Below are 23,345 nucleotides of genomic sequence, written 5' to 3' on the forward strand. Positions count from 1 at the left end.
CACAGGACCCAGAATTGTTCCTGTTGGGAAACATAATGGACATAAGACTCAAGGTGAATCTGTCCACATTTCTAATTCAATTTGTAATGATCACATTAGCAGTGGCCAGGAAGTGCATAGTAGTTACCTGAAAATCCAACTCCTGCCTGAACATCACTCACTGGAAGCTGTGTTCCCCTGGAGAAAATTTCTAACAACTTAAGAGTATAAAACTTTTTTGAAAATTTGGCAACCAAACTTAAATCCCATAGGAGCACAATTATAGTGTGGACCATCGCGCCTCGCCATCCTACCTCCCCCGTCTATCCCTCAGTTGATGGTGGTGGTGGTGGGGGGGGGGGGTCCATCCCATCCCAATCAGGAAAAGTCAAGAGAAGAAAATGGTCTGAGCACTGGCTGCCGTGCTGTGACAAACTCATAAAATTCTGTTATGTGTTTCATACCATTGTTGTAAATGTCCTGAACGTCATGTGTTACAGTGGTTAGTTAAGAGTTAAGTGTTAAATATTGAGGGTGGGGGGGGGGGGGGAGGGGGGAAGAGGGGGGCGGAAAGAGCTTGAATTCTGCAGAATCTGTATATAGAGTGGATAATTGTAAATTGTAGTCAATGCTGATATTGTTAATATTGACACTGATAATAATGTTTGGAAAATCATAAATAAACTATAAAAAATCTGCACACAATACTCCAAATTTGGCCTCATCAAGGTCTTACACATCCCAACATAGCCTAGATTTGTGTCCATAATAGTCAATACTGTGTAAAAGTTAACTCCCCCCCCCCCCCCATTTTTGGCCCTGGCCGCCCACCCATCTTAGTTCCCGAAGCCCTGACTGCAGACTTACCACCTTGGTCCCGGACACCTGCCTGCCCATCCAAGCTCCCGATGCCTCGAACAATGCAGGTACTTACCGAGCTCAAATGTAGTGGGCCCATAATAACCAAGCCCCTGAATCCTAGTCTAAAAGTTGGTCCACAAAAAAAAATGGACAGTACGTTGGAATGCACAAACACAAGTCGCAAAGTCTGGGAGGTTATTGAAGAAGGGCCATTGGCTTCTGGCAAAGTCCATTGATGGTCCCAGCTTTGCCACCATCTGTTGCATGCTACCAGAGCCGAATCCATGGCCTAGTACCAGGAGGAGATGGGAAAGCAATGCGGCAGTTTGTATGCTGCAACTCCATGGATAAATTACTGGAGTGGAGAAAATATTGATACCTGTCAAACTGTAGCCATCTACGCAATATCATGGTGGCTCTGACATTTAAAATACTTCTGCCAACTATTAAAAGACACACATAAATCAAATTTAATTGAACACCTTCTTTCACAATCTTCCTTAAAGTTGTGATTTTCCACCCACCAAACTTCTTCTCTTGCCCAAACTAACCCCTTCATTATCATTAATAATAATTTCACATAAATAGCAAATAATTGCTCTTTCATGGGAATACTTTAAAGATAAATTGCTGCTTCATTATCTATTATGCAACATCAGTTAATGGACAAATTCCACTGAAATCAAATTAAAACATTGTAAACAGCCCTGATGGTTTCCTTTTAGAAGATTACCTGGTGTCCTTGAACCCATTACCAGCAATTATACCACCAAGAGGAGCCTGTGGCAGGTCATTCATTAACTTCATTCGTTGAAGAGGTGATTATATTACCATGAAAAACTGGCCAACACAGTTGGGTCAGCCCAAGTGCAAAATTCACCAATCGATGCTTTGAAAATTGAATCACACTTTCTTCTCATCCAAAATGAAGACCAACGGCTAACATTACTGTAATGACAAGAAGAAAAAAAAATCAATAGTTGGATTGCACGAGCATCAGACCCAATAGGATCTCACATTCCCTGATTGACCTTAGCCTGAGAACTGGGATCTTGCAAATATATCAGATGTGGGATGGTGACATTTCGGGATACAGCATTGAAGGGACAATACCTTCAACTATCTGCCCCTTAAACTCCAGAACTCAGTCCTGTTTTCATGATTCCCTGTCTCTACCTCTCTCCTTTCCAATCTCCCATTCTGATATTTTATTGTTTTGTCACCTGCTTTTAACATCTCTTTATATAAATTAGAGAAGAATTTTTAAATTTTAATTTTTTTAACATTTAAACATACAGCCCATGCCACCCAATTACACCTAATTGATCTACAACCCCCTGTACGTTTTTGAACGGTGGGAGGAAACCAGAGCCCCCGGGGGAAACCCACACAGACGTGGGGAGAACGTACAAACTCTCTACAGCCAGCACAGGATTCGAGCCCAGGTCCCAATCGCTGGTGCTGTAACAGCATGTGCCACCCTCCACCCTGTCCTGTGAAAGAGCGGGAAAACCGATCAAGTCAGCCAGCACCTGCGGAAAGAGAAGCAGTCAACGTTTCGGCACTGGCGAGAAGGAGAGGAGGGATGTGTCGAACAAAGGGAGGGCCTATCAGAGGGAGTTGAGGTGGCAGTACGGGGGAAGTTACAGCACATTAAGCTACTCTGCGCAATGTGTTCATAATGGTAAGGTTAAAGACCAGACTTCCAATGTTGTCTTAATTTGATGGAATGTTGGGATGCATTATTACCGCACGGGAGCAAACTACTTTGCAAAGAAAAATCTGTTGGGGGAAATCAGTGGGTCCAGGAGAACCAGTGGGTCCAGGAGAACAAGTGAGTTCAAGAGAAGCAGTGAGTCCAGGAGAACCACTGGATTCAGTGGGTCCAGGAGAAGCAGTGGGTCCAGGAGAAGCAGTGGGTGCAGGAGAATCAGTGAGACACCATCAGTGGTGGTGGAGGTGGGGGGGGGGGGATGTGGGGAGAAGAAATCGTCACCATTTTGGGTTGAAACCCTTCATCAAAACCCACTGTTCCTTCAGCAGATTGTTCTCTTTTGCTCCAGATTCATGCGTTTACATTCTCTTACGTCTCTAAAATATTTTGCTGCCAATTAATGAGAGTCACTGCACTTCTCACAAATCCCCAGGCTGTGCCAAGGATGAAGCAGCTTCGCAGTCACCGTGCTGAGCATTGTTACCTAACTTCTCCTTCCCTCTGCCACCAGCTCAGAGAGAGAGAGAGAGAGAGAGAGAGAGAGAGAGGACAGAAAATGGAGCTGCTGTCAACACCCCATAACATCAAAATCACCAACATCACCTGTGACTCGTTCAAGATCTGCTGGGAGAGCGACGTGAAGGACAGAGAGCGCATCACGCATTACTTTGTGGACCTCAACAAGAAAGAAAACAAGGACTCCAACAAATTCAAACACAGGGTAAGCGTGTGACTGGATTGGCATGCTCAGTGTTGTTTCCCCACAGTGGGGGAGTCCAGTTCGAGAGGGCACAGCTTCAGGACTGAAGGGCATCCGCTTAGAACAGAGAAGCGGAGGAATTTCTTCAACCAGAGGGTGGTAAATCTGTAGAATTTGTTGCCACAGGGAGGCCAGGACATTGGGTGTATTTAAAACAGAGACTGATAGGCTTTTGATTAGCCAGGGCATCAAAGGTTATGGGGTGAAGGACTGGCAGTGGGACTGATGGGAAAATGGATCATGATTAAATGGCAGGGCAGACTCATTGGGCTGAATGGCCTATTTCTGCTCCTATGTCTTATAGTTTTATGTTCCCTTGAAGATCCTTGGGGAACTGGATTTGAAAGCAATCCAGAGGTTTCATGGTCCCATTACAGATACACACATTATAGTTAATTAACTAAATTTAAGATCTATTTTTAGTCTTCAATCTTTATTCATTAAATAATGCTTCCCATTGCTAATCATGATCCCCTTTACTGATGAGGACTTTTTAATCTTTATTGACTCAATACATTTAATTACTATGAAAAGCCTCCAGGTTGTGAATCCAAATCTGTAGATAACTACTGCAGTCCCATTGGCTTCTATCATACCTTGTACGTAACTTGTGTGACAGAATATAGATATGTTTTTGGGAGATAAATTGGGGAAGGTTTTTTAGTGTAAGTCATATAAAAACACTTTAAAACAGATCTTATTTAAAATACTGTAGCTCTGTCCCATTCTAGATATGGGACAGTCTTTGCAGAAGCTTTGGAGAGTGCCTAAGATACTTCACTAATGGATTGTTGTTTACAAAAAGGCAATAGATGAAAGAGCTTGTCAGATCTGCAGACAGTCTGAAGGGGAACTTGCTGTTCTAAGAAGGTCATGTGGTTTTGCAAGCAGAGAGAGTAAAACAGGTTTCTCTGTGTGTGTGTGAGAGAGAGAGAGAGAGAGAGAGAGAGAGAGAGAGAGAGAGAGAGAGAGAGAGAGAGAGAGAGAGAGAGAGAGAGAGAGAGAGAGAGAGAGAGAGAGAGAGATCAGTTCTACAGTTTTAAAGTCAGCAGCAGCAACTGGGACTGGAACAGGACAAGCTGACAAGCTTGTGGAAAACCCCATTTGGAAGATGGTTTGTGAGTGCTTAGTTCAGCCTGGTCAAAGCCCTTGTGCTTCATGCAAGAGGAGAGGACTGGCTGTATAATGTTACACTTGGAATAAGGGAAATATAAAGGAACTCTGTGGTGACTTGAAAGAAAGAGATTTTCATCTGGAGAACCCTGAGGGGGAAAGTTTCATCAGCAAGACACTGAAGTGGCTGATTTAAAAAAGGAATCAGTTGTGGGTGCTCAGTGTACAACAAATCTCTCTTTGAAAACTGACAAGAACCTTCCTGAGCGGTAACCATTTACCTTCCAAGCACCAAAGCCTGGTGAACTTCGTATATGTTTAATTCTGTGCACAGTATAAGAATTGCCTGCAACCAGTGAACTTGGAGGAATGAGAAGTGAGATTGGAGTGTGAATCAAAGAACTTGTCTGAACTTACACACACATTAAACACACATGCGCTTAGAATTAGAAGGCGGGTAAGTTAGGTTAGGTAAGTCAATAGTGTTTTCATGTTTAAAGATAATTAAAAGCAACTTTTGTTTAAGTAATCATTCTTGGTGAATATCTATTGCTGCAGAGTTTTGGGGTCCTCTGGGGTCGTAACATATTATAAATTATTTCTGTGGAGATTAAAATATAATTTTCTTAACATTGGATTAATCTTTTTAAAGCTCCAGTAGGGCCTGATATCCTTAAACATCTGAGGATGATCAGTCATCTCCGTTGAAGAGGGGTTGATATTGTTCATGAGTTAAAAGAGATCTATGATAAAGGAGGTTTCTTCCTTACGAGATGGATTAGCAACGGTCGAGATGGGTTGGCTGTTATTCCTGAGGCAGAAAGAGCAAGAATAAAAAAAACATATAGACTTGGATTGTGACGTTCTACCTGTCAAAAGAATTCTGGGAGTGCAATGGTGTGTTCAATCTGATGCTTTCAAATTCATAATGACGAGTAAACCAAAACATATTGTAAACGATAATGATACTCAACTTCAAACAAACATGAACAAATTAAAATGATAATAAATGATTAATGATGAATAATAATGATGAATTCAAAGAAAAGTTTCTCGAGAACTCACACCTCTCCCATGGTTATTCCAAGATTGAGAATGAACTCTCGGTCAGCCCGATCACGCCTGGCAATAAAACATCGAAGAACATTGAATATTCTCCCTATTGTCAGATATTGCCTTCTGAGTGTATATACTTGGACGATCACAAAATTCATTGCTATCCAATTCGGCAACTGTCAGGTAACAGCTCCTTTGGGACTTCAGATGCAATGTGAAAACATAGCCTTTAATCTGAGAATCCATGCTACTGCCTTTTTCAAATGAAACCACAAGGAATAATAGCAAATTAACTGAATAATCGGATTTTCCTTATTAGATATTTGAATTGTATTTACACAATTTCTGTGAAGAATAAAATATAATTTTCTTAACGTTAGATGAATCTTTTTAATGCTCCAGTAGGGCCTGATATCCCTAAACATCTGAGGATGTTGAAGAAAGGGGTTGATTATGTCTTGTCAAACGTTCCAGCAAGGCAGGCATTTATCCCCTTTATCTGCTTGAGAATGTGGTGAGGAGAAATCCATGGGGTAAAGGAGCTCCATTAAGGTGTCAGTTCCCAGGATTTTGAAATGGTGAAGAGCCAATGGAGTGCCCTTTGACTTGAAGGGAAAATCAGTGGGAACAGCTGCCCCCTCCATCACAGTTGATATTGTGGAAGCCTTTGCACTTCACTGCAGACTAATAATAAACGCCTGTGATGCACCATCAATGACTCAAAAGACTGAAGTTGAGCAAAACTGATAGGTTTTTATTCGCAATAGAATGAAGGCACATCCCTGCTGGTCAACTGTCCCGAACTGAGGAAGGGATTGGGGACAGTCACCTTTATTCAGGAGCCTGTGGGAGGGGCCACAAGTAGAGTCAGCCAATGGGTGTGCCCAGACAGACAAATATATATATATATATATATATATATACACAATGGTTTACCAAAGCCGGAAATCCAAAGTAACATCAGAAATTGCTGTAAAAACATAGGCGGACAGACAGCAACTGAGGAGGGAGAAACAGAATGACCCTGATCGTCCATCAGTCAGATCCCTCCCACTCCGGGTACTGCCTGACCTGCTGAGTATTTCTAGCATTTTCTAATCTTATAACCTCATTGGCAAATTGACGCAAACATCAGACCATTCAAATGCTGTAACATTAGAGACCTCTGTCCAAATTCTGCAGGTCATTACTTTCCACGATGCTTTTCTGTGTGTCTACGTTGATGGAAATCATGTGATTGAGCACGTAACAATTTGAGTGAGAATTGCTGTCTATCCGACCGGAGGGTCCACAGGCTGAGTTGCCTGCAAATTAGAGACATGGTCTAATGTTGGGATGGTTGAGACCATCCTCGCTGCAAAATCCACCTGGCAGTACTGAAAGAGAGGAGTTTGATGAAGGGCTCAAGCCTGAAATGTCGGTGATGTATTTTTATCTTTGCTCTATAAAGGACACTGTTTGACCTACTGAATTTCTCCAGCGTCGTGTTTTTACTTCAACCACGGAGTTTACAGATTTTTATGATTTACGAGTGTGGTCACTGGCCTAAATGATTATCAGCCCTCACATCTACAGTGACAAAGTGTTTTGAAAAGCTGGTGTTGAAGCATATCAGCCTCTGTCTAAACGGTGACTGGACCCAATCTGCCAATCATAGCAACAGGTAGATGCCATCCCACTGACTCTACACAAAGCCATGGAACACGTATACAGCAAACATCACGATGCTCCTTATCGACTACAGTTCGACATTTAACATCATCAACCCCTCAAAACTGATCAGCAAACTCCAAGACCTGGACTCAACACCCCACTGTGTAACTGGATCATGGATTTCCTCACCTCCGGACCACAATTAGCAAGGTTTGATAAGGACATCTTCCCCACAATCTCCTTCCGTACTGGAGCACCACAGGGCTGCGTCTTTGGACCCCTGCTCCACTGTTTATATACCTATGACTGTGTGGATCAGTACAACAACAATCTTCAAATACATTGACAATACCACAGTAGTGGGTTCTATAATAAGGAGCTGTGAGTCAACATACAGGAGGGAGATTGAAAACTTGGCTGAATGATGCACCGACAACAACCTCATACTCAATGTCACCAAAACTAAGGAGCTGATTGTGGACCAGGAAGGGAAAACGAGAGGTGAACGATCCAGTGATCATTGGGGGATCGGAGGTGGAGAGGGTGAGCAAATTTAAGTTCTTGGGAGTCACTATCTTAGAGGATCTTTCCTGGACCCAACACACTCGTGGCATCATAAAGAAAGCACATCAGCACCTCTACTTCCTCAGGAATTTGTGGAGGTTTGGTATGACATCAGAAACACTGGTAAATTTTGACAGATGTGTGGTGGAAAGCATGCTGACTGACTGCATCACAGTCTAGTATGTGTGGTGTGGTATATATTGCTGTGTACGAGTACCCACTGATGACTCGCTCACCAGTAGCTCCTCCCCTTGTGACCTGGCCATAAAGGTCGATCTCCCTTCACCCCATTCAAGCTCATGGAGATGGGCTAGCCACAATCTAAAGTGTATTAAAGCCTAACGTCTCCCTCTCAGTCTTTGAAGTCATTGATAGAGCATATCAGTATGTGGGCACCAATATCCCTGAGCATAAAGCCCTCCAAAAGATAGAGGATACATCCCATGACATCACATGCAAAACCATCCCCACCATCTCAAGGGAACACTGCCGTCAGAGAGCAGCAGCAATCATCAAGGAACCACCACACACTCTCTTGTTCTTGCTGCTGCCATCAGGAGAGCGGTGGCGGTGCCACAAGACTCGCACCACCAGGTTCAGGAGTAGCTGCTCCCCCTCCACCATCAGACTCCCCAACCACAAATTCAATCAGAGACTAGTTTAAGGACTCTGACTTGGGCACTTTTTTGATTTTTTTTTTCTTCTTTCTGTATTGCACAGTTTGTTTACATCTTGATTTGTTTCCACGTGTCCATTGTGCCTTTTTTTTTTGCACTACCAATAAGTGGTAATTCTGCCGTCTATGTAATGTCTCTCTGCAAGACGAACCTGGAAGGCTAGACTGTAGCTCTGGACTGCTTTATATACAAGGTCACCAGGATGACCCCTGGTGACCTAGTGGTGTAATTACATATCACCGCACAGTAATCAGAAAGGGACTGGTATTCCAAGGAAGCCCTCCACGACTGATGACAAAAGAATTCTCATCATCATGAAGAAAAATCTCCAAATCAGAAACACTCTTCAGGAGGTGGATGTGGTCATGTCAATGACAACTGTCCACAGAAATACAGGGGCTACACTGCCAACAGGATGGCCAGATTACAGTTTGTCGAGAAGTATTTAAAAGAACTTGCAGAATTCTGGAAAAAAATGTTCTTGTGGACAGAGGAGACCAAGCTTAATCTGTATCAGAGTGATGGGAAGAACAAAGTGAGGTAGCGTAGAGAGTCAAATAGAGACAGCAGCAATCACAGAAATACCAAGTAGTTTTAATGCATCTTCCCTGTCAATGTCACAGAAGGAAAATATGATCCTCCCTGGATAAATAGTTACCACCGTATTGGAAACACAGCCACTCAGCAGGGGAGGTATGAGTGAGTGTGTAAGAGGGAGAGATAGACAGACAAATACAGATAGACAACCCTAGAACTATGCAGATGCAAAAGCATCTTATTAAATAAAACTGTCAGATGAACCCTTGTTGGTGAGGTGACAGCCCTGGGTGAGTGGAACCAGTCGGATCACAGCTTGGAGTCAGTTGGCAGATATTTTGATCACGCCTTGCTGCCCACCCACCCACCCTGGACGTGTTGCCTCTGCTGGGTTTGATTGCAGATGATTGAAGCTGGGCAGAGACCCTCAAACAACAGGCTGCAGATGGGCAGCGAGGGTCATGGTCGCAGAGAGAGCAGACAAGCGCAACAGAAACCTTGGGAGGGAGTGGCGATCCTGCAACCTTTGCCCCAAGCAGGGAGCTGCCTGTGGAGTAGATCCAAATCCTGGATTTGAGTCCAGACCACATCTACAGCCTACATTGAAAGTTGAAGCTAACATGCATACCTTACATAATATCTTTCTGTCGAATTTGTCCTGATATTTCCAACGTAGTATCTTACACCAGGCTCAGAGCACAGACCAACACATAATATTTGTTACATTACCATTCGATCCAGGTAAGATTTTTTTTTAAAGCTCCACCTAATACAAGATACAGCTCCAACCTGTAGCTCACTAAAGTCACACAACAGATTGCAGAAGATGGAATCTGGAGTAACAAATTGTCTGTTTTGGGTCTGAACCCTTCCTCAATGTCACCAAAATCAAGGAGCTGATTGTTACCTTCAGGAAGGGAAAACCAGAGGTGTACGATCATTGGGGGATCTGGTGGAGAGGGTGAGCAAATTTAAGTTCCTGGGAGTTACCATCTCAGAGGATCTTTCCCAGACTTAACACACTACTGGCATCATGAAGTAAGCACGTCAGCTCCTCTACTTCCTCAGGAGTTTGCAGAGGTTTGGTTCGACACCAGATGCCCTGGCAAATTTATGCAGATATGTCGAGGAAAGTGTGCTGCCCGGCTACATCATGGTCTGGTATGGGGACACCAATATCCCTTTGCTGTAAAGTCCTGCAAAAGGTAGTAGACATCTACAATACCATAAGTCGGAGGAAAAGAAATAGTCTATTCAGCCCATCGAGTCTTCCCCACCATTTAATCATGAGCTGATCCATTTTCTCCATTCGGACCCACCTTCTCCCCATAACCTTTGATACCCTAGCTAATCAGGAACTTATCAATCTCTGCCTTAAATACCCCAGCCTCCACAACAATCTGTGGCAACAAATTCTACAGGTTCACCACCCTCTGGCGGAAGAAATTCCTCTGCATCTCTGTTCTAAGCAGACGTCCTTCAACCCTGAAGTTGAGCCCTCTTGTCCTCGACTCTCCCACCGTGGGAAACAACCTTTCTACATCTACTTGGTCTACACCTTTCAACATTCAAAATATTTCAGTGAGATCCCACCCCCCCCATTCTCCTAAATTCCAATAAGTACAGGCCAAGAGCTCTCAAGCGCTCCTCATACAATAACCCTTTCATTGCCAGAATCATTCTAGTGAACCTCCTCTGAACCCTCCCCAATATCAGCACACCCTTTCTTAAATGAGGAGGCTGAAAACTGCCAACAATCCTCCAAGTGAGGGCTCACCAGTGCCTCAATCATCTCATCCCTGCTCTTATATTCTATTCATCTTGAAATGAACACCAGCGTTGCATTCGCCTTCTTCACCACCGACTCAAAATGAAGATTCTCAGGTCCCTTTGCATCTGGATATTTTAACATGGCTGCCTGTTTATTTTTTCTACACATACACTTTCCAACATTGAACTTCATTTCCTACTTCTCTGCCCATTCTCCGTATCTGTCCAAGTCCTTCATTTGACAGTGTTTTAATGTTGTTTTTTATGAATAATCTAAAAGTGCTGGGGAGATCAAGAATATTCGAGTCCTCACACTTGCGAGCTGCTCATATTTTTCTCTCCTCTTTCAACTCAAACTGTATTCCAATTAAGTTGTAAATTGTAGTCTGAGCAACTGTCGTCTTGGAAACCTTCAGCTGCATCCGATTTTGTGGCAGAATATCCTTGCATTCCTGAATGCTGGAAGTATTTGATTTTATGCATAGAGAATGAAAGACCACAAGAGATAATTGGGTCTGAAATGGGAGGTGGGGAGACAGGGAGAGACTATAGGTAAGCAGATGGTTGGTGTCAGCTGAATTTTCGAGCAATTGGTTAATAAGAAGCTCTGCAAGTATGTTGTATTGTGTATGGTAACATTACTGTCAAGTGTTCTCTGTTCCCTGCTATCATTTTTTATATCTCCCTATCAAGACCTGTGGTAGATTGATTACATACAGAAATCATTAGCTGCTTTTCCACTGGCACCCTGACCCCGGAATTAACTGGGACAGGAACCAGAGGAAAAGGAACACTGTCTGAACGCTGGCATAAAATGACGTCGGGAATTGACCACCTCGACCCCCCCCCGCTAATATCCCCGGTCTTTGCTGATAAAACCAGTGGAAAAGGGACAGCAGAGAGTCACCCATTTCCAGTTGAAGGTTGAACCCGGGGATGAGTTGTGCTCATTGGAAAAGCTATTGGTGTCCCAGTTAAGGGTGGCCCAGTGGAAACAGCACAAAAGGCTTCCTATCCCGGGACACTGCACGGCCAATTACCTGAGATGCCCCTAGGAAAGGGGCTAATGATGCAGGATAAATTAACTGGATACAGTATTTATTGGACATAAAATACTTGGTTTGGTCATAGTGCAATGCAGAAAGCATGCATCCAAGGATAGTTCTATGGGATGCGAGACATCATTGTCCCTTGGAGAGCCTCACTGGGCCAAGTGCTCAATTTTCTGTCCCACTGAGAGCTCATTTATGTAAATGGCAATGGAGCTAGATTAACGTGCGAGTCAGAACTATATTTCAGGTTGTTCCCCCCCGCCCCCACTTCAATCCTCACTTGCTGATTCATGCATGTAGCAGTAAAAACAGAAATGCTGGAAGATCTCAGCCAGTCTTACAGCATCCATAGGAGGTAAAGATATATTACCGACATTTCGAAGCAGCCAGAATAAAGACTGACCGGGGGGGAGGAGACCCAAGACACAAGAAAAGGCGTTAATTGGATTTGCGAAGAGAAAAAGTGAGAATTGATTTTGGCTCTGTGAAAGGAAACAGAAGGGAAAAAAAAGAGAGAGAAGATGACAACAGGGGAAGAAGATGGGGATGGAGTTTAACTGAAACTGGAGAATTCGATGTTAACGGTTGCCCAGACTGAAGATGAGGTGTTGTTCCTCCAGTTTGTGAGTGGTGTCAGTCTGGCAGTGCACGAGAGCACGGACAGACACGTCAGCAAGGGAATTACCTCCTCCATGCCGTAAATTCCATGGGGTTTGTGAGGCAATGAAGGGGATTGAAAACTCCGATTGGACTTTTTAACTACAGACCCTAGATGGGGTGGGAATTGAAATGGGAGGCCATTGGAATATCCATACTGTTACATCAGATGCTTAACAAAGCGATCTCCCAGTCTGCGTCCAGTCTCTCTGATGTAGAGGTGAAGGTGACAGGAGCATTGGATGTAGTAAGTGACCCTTGGAGATTCATAATTAATGCGTTGCTTTACTTGGAAGGTGTGGTGCACTGTGAGACAGAATCAGAAACATACAAGGTAAATTCTGAACAACAAGCTTTAATCCACAAAGATTTCCACAGAGCCAGGCTGGCTGTGGCTGCAGCAACACTGAGTGAGGCCTCGGGAGGCCGGCACAGGCTTATATCCTGGAGGGTGATTGACACCCGATTGGGTGGGGCTTGATCCATTCAGGCTGACTGATTGGCAGCCGGCCAGGTGTTATCCTGTCCCCTTACACTCCTGCAGGTACAGAGGTTGCCCCCTGCAGTAGGCCAGTGGTGTACCACCACAGAAGGTCTGTTTGGGCCCCCAAATGGTGGTGAAGGAGGAGGAGTGGGTACAAGTGGAGCATCTTCTGTGGTCACAGTGGACAATTGGTGGGGTGGGAGTGATCCCTGTGAAATGTGGAGAGGGGTGAAGGAGGAAATATATGGTGGGATTACATAGTAGGTGGCACAAATGCCAGAGGGCGATATGTTGGATGCAGAGACTGGTGGGGTGGTAGGTGTGGATACGGGGAACGCTGTCCTCGTTGCATGTGGGTGTGGAATGGAGGGGGGGCCCTGTCTCCATTCCCACAGCTCTGCCTGTCTCCCTCTTCCCTTGTCCTTCTGACCCCTTTCACAGAGCCAAAAAAAAAATCAATTCTCATCTCTCCACTTATCCTATCCAATTTGTCAATCTGGACTCCTCCCCCACCCTCCCATTCTTCAGTCTTCAGTCTGATGCCTTCCTGTTCTTTGGTTATACCTTGAAGAAGGGCTCAGGCCCGAAACGTCAGTAAAATACATCTTTGCCTCCCCGGAAGCTGCGAGACTGGCCAAATTCTTCCAGCATTTAGACATATTTACATATTTCTGTGTGTTTTAACTACAATCACAGCACCTGCAGTATTTTATGTTTCACACATATTGCAGTCCTTTGTTTTAAACCTAATATCCATTAAATTGCCATTTTCATCACGTCCATTCATGGAAACATTATGCAGTTGGCTACATTCAAATTGCCAGGAACAAGAAGCCCAAGGGAAGCAGGTGATTACCCTTCTATGGACAAAATGGAGTTGCCTGCCAAACAATGATCCAATCTACATTTGAGCTCTCCAATCTGGAACACCCAATCGAATAGACTAAATTGGAAGGACTGTCCATCAGAGCATTGGATACCTGGGCAGAATGCCGGTTCAATGCACATCAGATCAAAGGGCAGTCACCCTGCTCCCAGCCACACTCTTGCCAGGCTTGTATGCTCATCTGTACTGAGCCCAGATCAGTTCAACTCACTGTGAATCTTCTTGACTTTCTCAGGATGTTCCCACCAAGTTGGTGGCAAAGGCTGTGGCTCTCCCGATGATGGTGCGAGGACATTGGTTCCTGAGTCCCCGCACAGAGTACAGCGTGGCAGTCCAGACGGCCATCAAGCAGAGTGATGGAGAATACCTCGTGTCTGACTGGAGTGAGGTGGTAGAATTCTGCACAGGGGGTGAGCAGATGATTTGACATTTGATGAGCATGAGATGGGGCTGAAATCCCAGCTATAGATCTTATGTACTGCCAGTTTTAATTTAATTTTAATTTAGACATAAAGCATGGTAACAGGTCGTTTCAGCCCACGAGTCCTTGCTGCCCAAATTACACCCCAGGTACGTTTTTGAACGATGAGAGGAATCTGGAGTCCCCAGAGAAAACACCCACAGACATGGGGAGAGCGTACAAACTCCATACAAAGTGTAAAATGCAAACTCCGATCGCTGGTGCGATAAAGGCGTGGCGCTGCTATGCCAACCATACAGAAGTTACCTGATCTTAGTTGCATTGAGTAGCATTACCTCAAGCATCTTATTCATGTAATCGTCTATACCATGTAATAGTTCCTCCCCCCATTTTTTGGCCCCACCCACCCATCTGAGCTCTTGATGCCCCGACCGCTTGCCCACCAAAGCTCCCTACTCCTTGGCCATGGATCCTCGCCCTGGTCGCCCACCCACTAGAGTTCCCAATGCCCTGACCACTGATCCTTGCCCTGACCACCCGCCCACTGGAGTTCCCGATGCCCTGACCATGGATTCTCACTGTGGCCACCTTCCCACTGGAGTTCCTAATGCTCGACCATGGACCATCGCCTTGGCTGCCTGCCCATCCTAGCTCCCAACTGTCTGGCCACAGACTCCCTCCTAGGCCCCTGCTGGTCACTCATCCGAGCTCATGACATCCCAAATCTGGACTCACCATCCTGTCCCGACCATCTGAGCTCACGACGCCTTGAATGGCGCAGGAACTTACCACAGTCAAAAACATGACCTGTGTAAAAGTTGACCCCCCCTAAATTTGACCTGAAAATTTGGTCCAAAAAATTCAACAATTACACGAGTATACGTGGTAGTTCCCACCAGTAACACTACCAGAACTGTTCCCAGTTAGAATCAGTGATCGCCACTGACTGGTTACAACAGTGATCACACCTGACTTGAACCTTACTGCACTCAGACGTGAAATTTTTAAACGTTTAACTTTTTAAAAAATTTCAAATTTGGGCATACAGGATAGCAACAGGGTCACTCAAACACAGCAAGACCCCTGGTATCCAGCACCTATGGGGATTGGTAGATGCCGGATCAGTGAATTTTCTGGTTCTTTGAGATTGTATGTTGCACGATTGGTGAACTAATGGCGAATCACGGCAAATACACATCTGTATTTTTTACCTATTTATTTTCCACATTTTTTTTGCCGGTTGCTTGAGATTGCTGGTTACTTGAATTCCGGATAACAGGGGATTTACTGTACACCAATTAACTAACAACCCCCATAGGTTTTGAAAGATGGGGAGGAAACTGGAGCACGCAGAGAAAACCAACACAGACACGGGGAGAACGTACAAACTCCTTTCAGACAGTGCAGGATTCGAACCCAGGTCCCTGGCACTGTAACAGCATTGGGCTAACTGTGCCACCCTAAATCCTAGATGACTAGATTGCAGATAGATATTAGGGACAGAAAGGCATTTGGTGTCCATGTGGGAAAGTGGCTCGAATTAGAAGACCAATCATGATCTTAATGAACAAACAATAAGGGGCAAAATGGCCTGCTTGTGCCAGATACATCTAGTGACAGGAGCTGACCAGAGCCTTATGGTGAAAATCGATTACATCTAGCCCCTTTCACACTTCAGTCCCACTAAATCGGCCATTCAGTGTCCCGGAATAGGAATGGGGGTCTGGCTTTTCACACTACCTGGGACACTGAATGTTTTCACACTTGCAAGGATCTATCCCTGGGGTTAGGACTGTTCTACCTTCTACCAGTGACGGCGATGGTGAACCTGCCCCAAATCCTGATCAATGTATTATGATCTTGCATTCAAACAAAATTAATCATTATGTACAGTACAAGCCCTTCAGCCCCTGTTGTTGTGCAGACTTATTAAAAACCTTTATAAGGAACCATGGGAAAGTCCTAGCAATAAATAACAATAGAGGACAATTTTCAAACAGCGTGGGAAAGTTGGTAGCGCCTTAGCAAATAATTTATAAAGACCATGGGAAAGTTGGTAGTGCTATTGCACACAATTTAAACAGCTTGGGAAAGATGTTGGGCACAATATAGAAATACCGTGGGAAAAAGCAAGTTCCATTCAGTGATGGCAAGTAACTTGATTCTTTATAATTCGAACCCACCTCATTAATTGATAATAAATGACTACATTCTGGTTACATTTAAATGACAATAATAGTCTTTGATCCTTGTTACAAATGACAATCACTGACTATATCCTGGTAACATAGTGAGACAATGCCTGACACTTCTCTCTTTTTTTGCGCTAATTATTTATTTTTAAATATTGTATTTACGGAACTGTAATGTACAATACCGCTGTTGCAAAGCATAAAATGATATGTTTGTAACAATAAGGTAGATTCTGTGGACATTAAAATGGCAGCACAGTTCAGTTAATGTAGTGGTTAGCACAACAGGGCCAGCGACTGGAATTCCCATCCAGTGTGGTTTGTAAGTTCTCCCCTGTGCGGGTTTTCCCCAGGGGCTCCAGTTTCCTCCCACCGTTTAAAACATTCCGGGGCTGTAGGTCCTTTTTGGGTGTGATTGGATGGCCTGGGCTCGTGAACCGAAAGGGCATGTCTAAATTTTTTTTAAATTAAAAACTTCCCTACAGCGATTGGCTAGGTTATTGGGTTTAACATTTGGTGTTAGTCTCCCAGAAACACAATTAAAACAAGCAACAAAATTCTTCTGTGACTTGCATCCAGGGACTGGTTTCCAAATTCGGTTTGTGAGGGGCTCTCTAAACCAATGACTTCCATCTCAGAATTTCTTTCTCCAAAAATACTTTATTCACCATAAATTATTTACACAAGGAAAACTGTTCAGAGTCTGTTCCCACCCTTACCTTCCATATCCGTACATTTCCATTGCTATGCCTCATTACATTTACCCCACAACCACCTCTGTGGGCACCTTGTCGCTTCTCCCCTCCTCTGTCATTTGAGGGACTTCCCTTCAGTCTCGGAAATATTCAAACGCTCCATGCAAGGATCATATATGGGCTGGGGGGCAATTTGTAGCAGCCCACTAACCTGCCGACGTGCACACCTTTGGGATGTGGGAGGAAGCCAGAGCAGCAAAAGGTAAACCCAAGGGAGAACAGGAAAACTCCATGTAGACAGCAGCGGAGGTCGGGGTGAGGACATGAGGTAGCTGTGTCACCCTTATCCAGTGCAGATTATGTCACACAGGTTTATCATTAACACATTCTGGTCATCAGAGCTGTTCCATTCTGACAATCAAACAAACCTTGTGAACACAGATATCCCATGGATGCTATTAAGCTCCTCGAACTTCCCAGTGAACAGAATTTCGGTCCTAGCAGTAGCATCTCCTTGGAATAATACTGCCTGCATATATTCAGTGAATCCCCAAATACTCTGGGCTACTTGCTTCCAGTGAGCACAGACATGATAGACTTGGTTCAACACGACAGGAGGTCCAGAGGACAACCCAATCATGTTGGCCCTACAGCGTAGAAAGAGCACCGTAGAAACTTGTCTACCGATCTGTATAGAAGCTCCATAGAAATAATCTTGTCCAGATGGATCACAGCTTGGTACAGGAACTCCCTTCCGTGGGACCAGGTTTGTGAACACAGTTCAGGCCATCACAAAAACCAGCTTCCCCTCATCGACTCTATCTACATGTCCTTCTGCTTTGGAAATGCAGCCAATATGTTAAAAGGCGCATCCCATCCCAGTCACACATCCCTGACCCCTCTCCCGCTGGACAGAAGATGTAGATGTTTGAAAAAAAAAAGCATCTCCAGATTCACGGACTGTTTCTTCCTGCTGTTATCAGACTCATGAACTGACCTCTCATAAGTAAAATGAGGCTGCCCTCTTGCACTGCTTTAGACCATAAGAAATAGAAGCAGAAGTAGGCTATTTAGCCCATTGAGTCTGCCCCACCATTTAATCATGAGCTGATCCATTTCCCCACTCAGCCCCACTGCCCGGCCTTCTCCCCACAATATTTGATGTCCTAGCTCATCAAGAAACTATCAATCTCTGCCTTGAGCACACCCAATGACCCGGCCTCCACAACTGCCTGGGGTAACAAATTCCACAGATTTACTACCCTCTGGCTGAAGAAATCCCTATGTATTTCTGTTCTAAGCAGACACCCTTCAATCTTGAAGTTGTGCCCTCTTATCCTAGATTCTCCCACCATGGGGAACAAACTTTCTACATCTACTCTGTCTCAGCCTTTCAACATTTGAAATGTTTCAATAAGACCCTCCCCTCTCAAATTCCAATGAAAATTTACCTTTTTCTCTGAAACACCACACTTTGCACTATTTTTAAAAACATTTTGAACTAGCTGTTGTGTACTTAAAGATAGGTCGATTTGCCTGGATAGGACATGAGAGAAAATTTTCACTCTATCCCAATACACATGACAATATACAATTGAATTTAGAGTGGCCCTGGACTGTTGAAGAGGCAGATCCCTTCCACAACCTGACACTGAAGAGTGGGGTCCATATAGACTGGGATGAAGTTGATGGCTAGGCACTCAGATCATTGACAGGGAAAGGAGAGAGAGAGATGGAGGTGTCAGTGCTCAGGAACATACTTAACACTCTGCGATTCTTTCATCCAGATTATTCCACTGCCCACTTGAAGCAGTTACTGGAGAAGGCAGAAGTTATTGCAGGACGTATGCTGAGATTCTCCGTCTTCTATCGGAACCATCACGAGGAATATTTTGAATACATAAGGTATTTTAACCTCACATCCTTCCCTCTCCATAATGCGATCTGTCCCTGGCCCTGCCTCAGCTCTCCGCTGCTGAAGCTCTGATCCATCCCTCACTATCTCCAGAATGGACCAGTGAGCTCCATTTCTGAGCTTGTCAATAGCTGCTGCCACCTATATCCCATCTTTGGCCATGTCATACCCATACAATGGAGTTCTGCCCACTGTCCCACTCCTGTCCAGGAGAAGCTCTGTAGTAAAAGTCCAACTGCAGCTTTCATTCCCTCCATTGCCTCACAAATCCCATGGAATTTATAGCACACAGGAGGTCCCATTCCCTTGCTGATGTCTGCCCATGGTCTCATGCACTGCCAGACTGAGACCTCCTGCAAATTTGAGGAACAGCACATCTTCCATCTGAGCACCCTCCAACTGGATGGCATTAACCTCCAATTTCTGTTAAACACCCCACCCTCTTATTTCCCGCCCCCCCCCCCCGAGTTGCCTTTCACCATGCTCTCCCAGCACGTATGCTCTCTCTCTCTCTCCTCCCTTTTCCCTTGGTCTCCTTCCACAGAGCCAAAAATTAAATCTCACCTTTCCTCTTATCATATCCAATTAACACCTTTCGTTGGACTGGACTCCCCCGCCCCCCTCCCCCCGACCATCCTTCAGTCTTTATTTTAGCGTCTTCCTGTTCTTTGCTTATACCCTGATGCAAGTTGGGCAGAACAGTTGGCATAATGGTTAGCGCAACGCCTTTACAGAGCCAGTGTTCAAACACCGCGCTGCCTGTAAATAGCTTGTATATTCTCCCCGTGTCTGCGTGGGTTTTCTCTGTGGGCTCTGGTTTATTCCCACCGTTCTAAACGTACTGGGGGTTGTAGGTTAATGGGGTGTCAATTGGACGGCATGGACTTGTAGGCCAAATTGGCCTGTTGCTGTTCTGTATATCGAAATTTAAATTTAAAAAAATAATTGGCAATACATCTTGACGTCCGATGTACGCTGAGTTCTTGAGTGTTTTTACTGGATCTGAGAGCCTTGCAGGTCTACAAGTGGTGTTTAAAGGTGAGGTGGGTTCATGCTTCCACCACTCTTTCCGCTACTGAGTTCCAGAACTCGCGGGGAGAATAATGTCCCCTCCAAAACTCTGCCAATTACCTTAAATCCGCATTTGCTGGTGTTTAGTAGCTCCCGGCTTGTACCCTCTGCTTCTTGCCATTCAGTTTTCTCCCTTCCACCTCCTCCGAAACCTCCAACCCATCCCATCTTTCTCAGAGATGGAACCTTTGGGCCTTGACCCCACCTCTGTAGAGTTCCTCGCCCACACAAAGACCAGGACTGTGTCCAGTACCCAAGATCAGGTCCAGCGAGCATTGTGCACAATTCCAGCATAATCCCCCAGACCTTGGGTAATAAAAGAAAGGGTGTAACTGCCTTTGGGAACCTGTGGATTTAAAGATCTCTCCATTCTGCACAACTTCCAACGTCTTCCCATCCACTGTGTATTCCTAGGATGAAGCCCTTCCCTAAAGCATAATCTAATCACTTGAAGATATCTTCGTACTCCAGCTCATATCAAACCATTATTCCCCTTCTTTCTACCCCCCCCACCCACCCCCCCAACACCACCATCCACTGAATTCTAACCATCTTGGGAAAGGCATTTGAAGGGGACAGGGTGTGGTGATACAAATATATAGCTCTCCGTCCCCCACTGGTGACTTGTGCCCTGGTAACTCCTCCCGTGATCCTGGAATAAAGCTCGACCTCCCTCTTCTTGTCCTCAGTTGAGCACTTGGAATCGGGCCAGCTACAAGTGTAAAATATAATAAAGCCCATTGTTCCTCATTCTACAGCTATGGAGTTATTGATAGGGAAATTTGAAATATTTAAATTTAGACAGAGAACTTTAACAGGCCCTTTTGGCCCAAAGGCCTGTGCCGCCCAATTACACCCAATTAATTACATCCCCGGTACGATTGAACAGTGGGAGGAAACCGGAGTACCCGGAGGAAATCCACGCAGACATGGGGACTCCAGTCATTGGCATTGTACTGGCGATGCACTAACCACTACGCTAACTTGTACCTCTCCCTCCTTCCCCAACAGTCCAAGTGGAATGGTTCTACCAAGAAGGCACAGTTAGTGTCGTGGTTAGCGCAATTCTATTACAGTGCCAGTGACTGGGGTTCGAATCAATAAGGAGTTTGTGCGTTCTTATTGTGTCTGGGTGGGTATTCCCCGGCGCTCCAATTTCCTCCCACCATTTAAAACATACCGGGGTTGTAGGTTAATTGGGTGGCCCAGGCTCGTGGCCCTGTTACCTTGAGATTCAAAAGCTCATCCAGGTCTTCCTTCAGCTGGAAAACTCCTTCTTTCTCCTCTTCCCAAACCCTCACCCAGGAGACAGAAATGCTTCCCTGAGTCCACCCAGTGTTGGAAACAGCGGCCTCGGGTGTGAAGGAGAGGTACTCGAGCAGCATCCAAACAAGCTGTACCTTCCCTGGGAGGGTTTTGATTGGACAGAATAGGGTTACTCTTGACCTAACGTGAGTGTTTAATGGGACAGAATTGTCCACCTTCTGGTACAGGACAGCGCAGACTGATCCAACCCCTGCTGAGCTCTGTTCTGGTAAGTGTTTGGTGGATGGTAGAGAGGAACCTTCCCCGCAAGGGTTTGACGGGTCTGGGAGGGGTTTGGAATTTTTCTGGAGGGGCGCGGGAGCTGCCTCACTCTGAGCCATCGCTGTTGCAGGACCCATCACCGTGGAGTGATGCAGCCCTACCTGAAGGACAGCAGTGGCAGCCACGGCTCCCCAGTCAATGGGATGCTGCATGGAATCTTCTTCAGCTGCAACACCGAGTTCAACACGGGGGAGCCGCAGCTGGACTCCCCCTATGGACGTCTCCGCTTCCAGGTGGCCGCCGAGCAACTCTTCAACCCTAACACCAACCTGTATTTTGCTGACCTCTACTGCATGTACACCGCCTACCACTACGTTATCCTGGTACTGGCACCCAAGGGCTCTGCCGGTGACCTGTTCTGCCGGGAGAGGCTGCCACTGCTGGACAGTGCCCACAACCCCTTCCTGACCTGCACGGAGGGAGCCGCAGGTCAGCTCATCTATCACCATGCCCAGGACCTCATCTTGGAACTGATCTACACCCAGCCACTAAGCCTGTCCCTGGGCACTCTGGGGGAGATTGGAGGCCACCAGCTCATGAGCCTGTCCACTGCCAATGCCAAGAAGGACCCAAGCTGCAAGACCTGCAATATTAGCGTCGGGCGTTAGGAGGGAGGTGGGGGCAGGTGAAGGTGAGGCTTGGGGGAGGTGGGGTGGATGGAGGGTGTGAGGCGGTCAAAGCCAACGGTCAGAAACACTGTGAGCACACAACCTTCAAGTCACTGTAGGGACTGGGGAAAGAGGTTCTGCTGGGGGGATGGGCTCTCTCAAACATACTTAAGTTAACCGTGATCCAGAAGAGGAAACAAGAGTTGGGCAATCAGACAAAGCATCAACGTACAAGCTGAAGAAGTTTCTACCTATAAGAGGTGCTAATGTAACACCAGGGTGCATTGTAACCAGGGATCCCTCTTCACTCAATGCATCTCCTCCCATGCTTAAAATGTGGAAGCCCATTCACAAAAGGAAGGAAGACTCCAGCTGTCGGAGGCTGTCTCTTTCTCTACAATTCCCCCATCATTACTTTCTGCTCCGATCCATTCAAACCAAAACCTATCTCTGCCACTCATGCATCAAACCTTGTGAGCACAAGCTAAATCTCAGCTGAGGACTTTAACTGCAGCTGCAGTCACCCCCTTCCCACCACTCCCAACCTCCAGCAGAAGCACAATATATTTGACTGTTTCTCAAACGATTGTTATTTGCATCACCATGGATCAAGAAACCTCTCAATGACATTTGAAAAGTAGCTGGTGGCCTGTTGGACCATAGTTTTCTTTTGGTCTTAAATGAAGACGCAGCCTCACCTGGACAACTCCACCATCCATATGATCTGTGATTGTTCCTCAGCGAGGATAGTGAGTTTGGATCGGCACTTTGGCTACCCTACTGATTATTTCCACCATCAACCAGGAACAAGAGGACCAAAACTGCATCACGCAGGGGAAGCGACCTTAAAAGTCCTCCCCTGCCAATCCTCTCTCTGCGAATGAAGGCAATTCTGGATCATCCCTCAAACCAGCAGGTCCTGATGAAATACCCATGGGGCTTTCATTCACATTTGTCCCAAGGTCCCAACTCTGGCACGTGCATTCTGAGTCTCCCCCCCACCACACTTCCTCCAGCCTGGTGGCCCCTTCCCATCTCAGTGATCGACCAGCACAATCCCCCATGATTGTGTGCTAGAGTGGTGTCGGGTTCC

The 23,345-nt window shown here is 45.5% G+C and overlaps 1 protein-coding gene and 1 long non-coding RNA gene across 5 annotated transcripts in view; one reads left to right on the forward strand and one right to left on the reverse strand.

Annotated features, from left to right (window-relative positions):
- Positions 1-23,345, reverse strand: part of LOC138753954 (uncharacterized) — a 67,517-nt gene that overhangs the window by 29,688 nt on the left and 14,484 nt on the right. For 3 of the 4 annotated variants that reach the window (XR_011351516.1, XR_011351518.1, XR_011351519.1), the window contains 2 exons: positions 13,975-14,162; positions 1,574-1,788 (listed from right to left, as the gene is read on the reverse strand). This is a non-coding gene — a long non-coding RNA (uncharacterized lncRNA). Of the gene's footprint in view, positions 1-1,435; positions 1,789-13,974; positions 14,163-23,345 lie in introns of those variants that run through there. The other variant, XR_011351517.1, reaches the window with a different exon arrangement.
- On the forward strand, positions 3,057-22,252 carry LOC138753952 (phytanoyl-CoA hydroxylase-interacting protein-like). The gene is made up of 4 exons (XM_069917580.1): positions 3,057-3,275; positions 13,999-14,173; positions 18,859-18,976; positions 21,715-22,252. Exons 1-4 carry the CDS (start codon positions 3,111-3,113, stop codon positions 22,250-22,252), a joined length of 996 nt encoding a protein of 331 aa, XP_069773681.1. The 5' UTR covers positions 3,057-3,110.

Source organism: Narcine bancroftii, chromosome 2 (assembly GCF_036971445.1).
Source record: "Narcine bancroftii isolate sNarBan1 chromosome 2, sNarBan1.hap1, whole genome shotgun sequence".
Lineage (NCBI taxonomy): Eukaryota > Metazoa > Chordata > Chondrichthyes > Torpediniformes > Narcinidae > Narcine > Narcine bancroftii.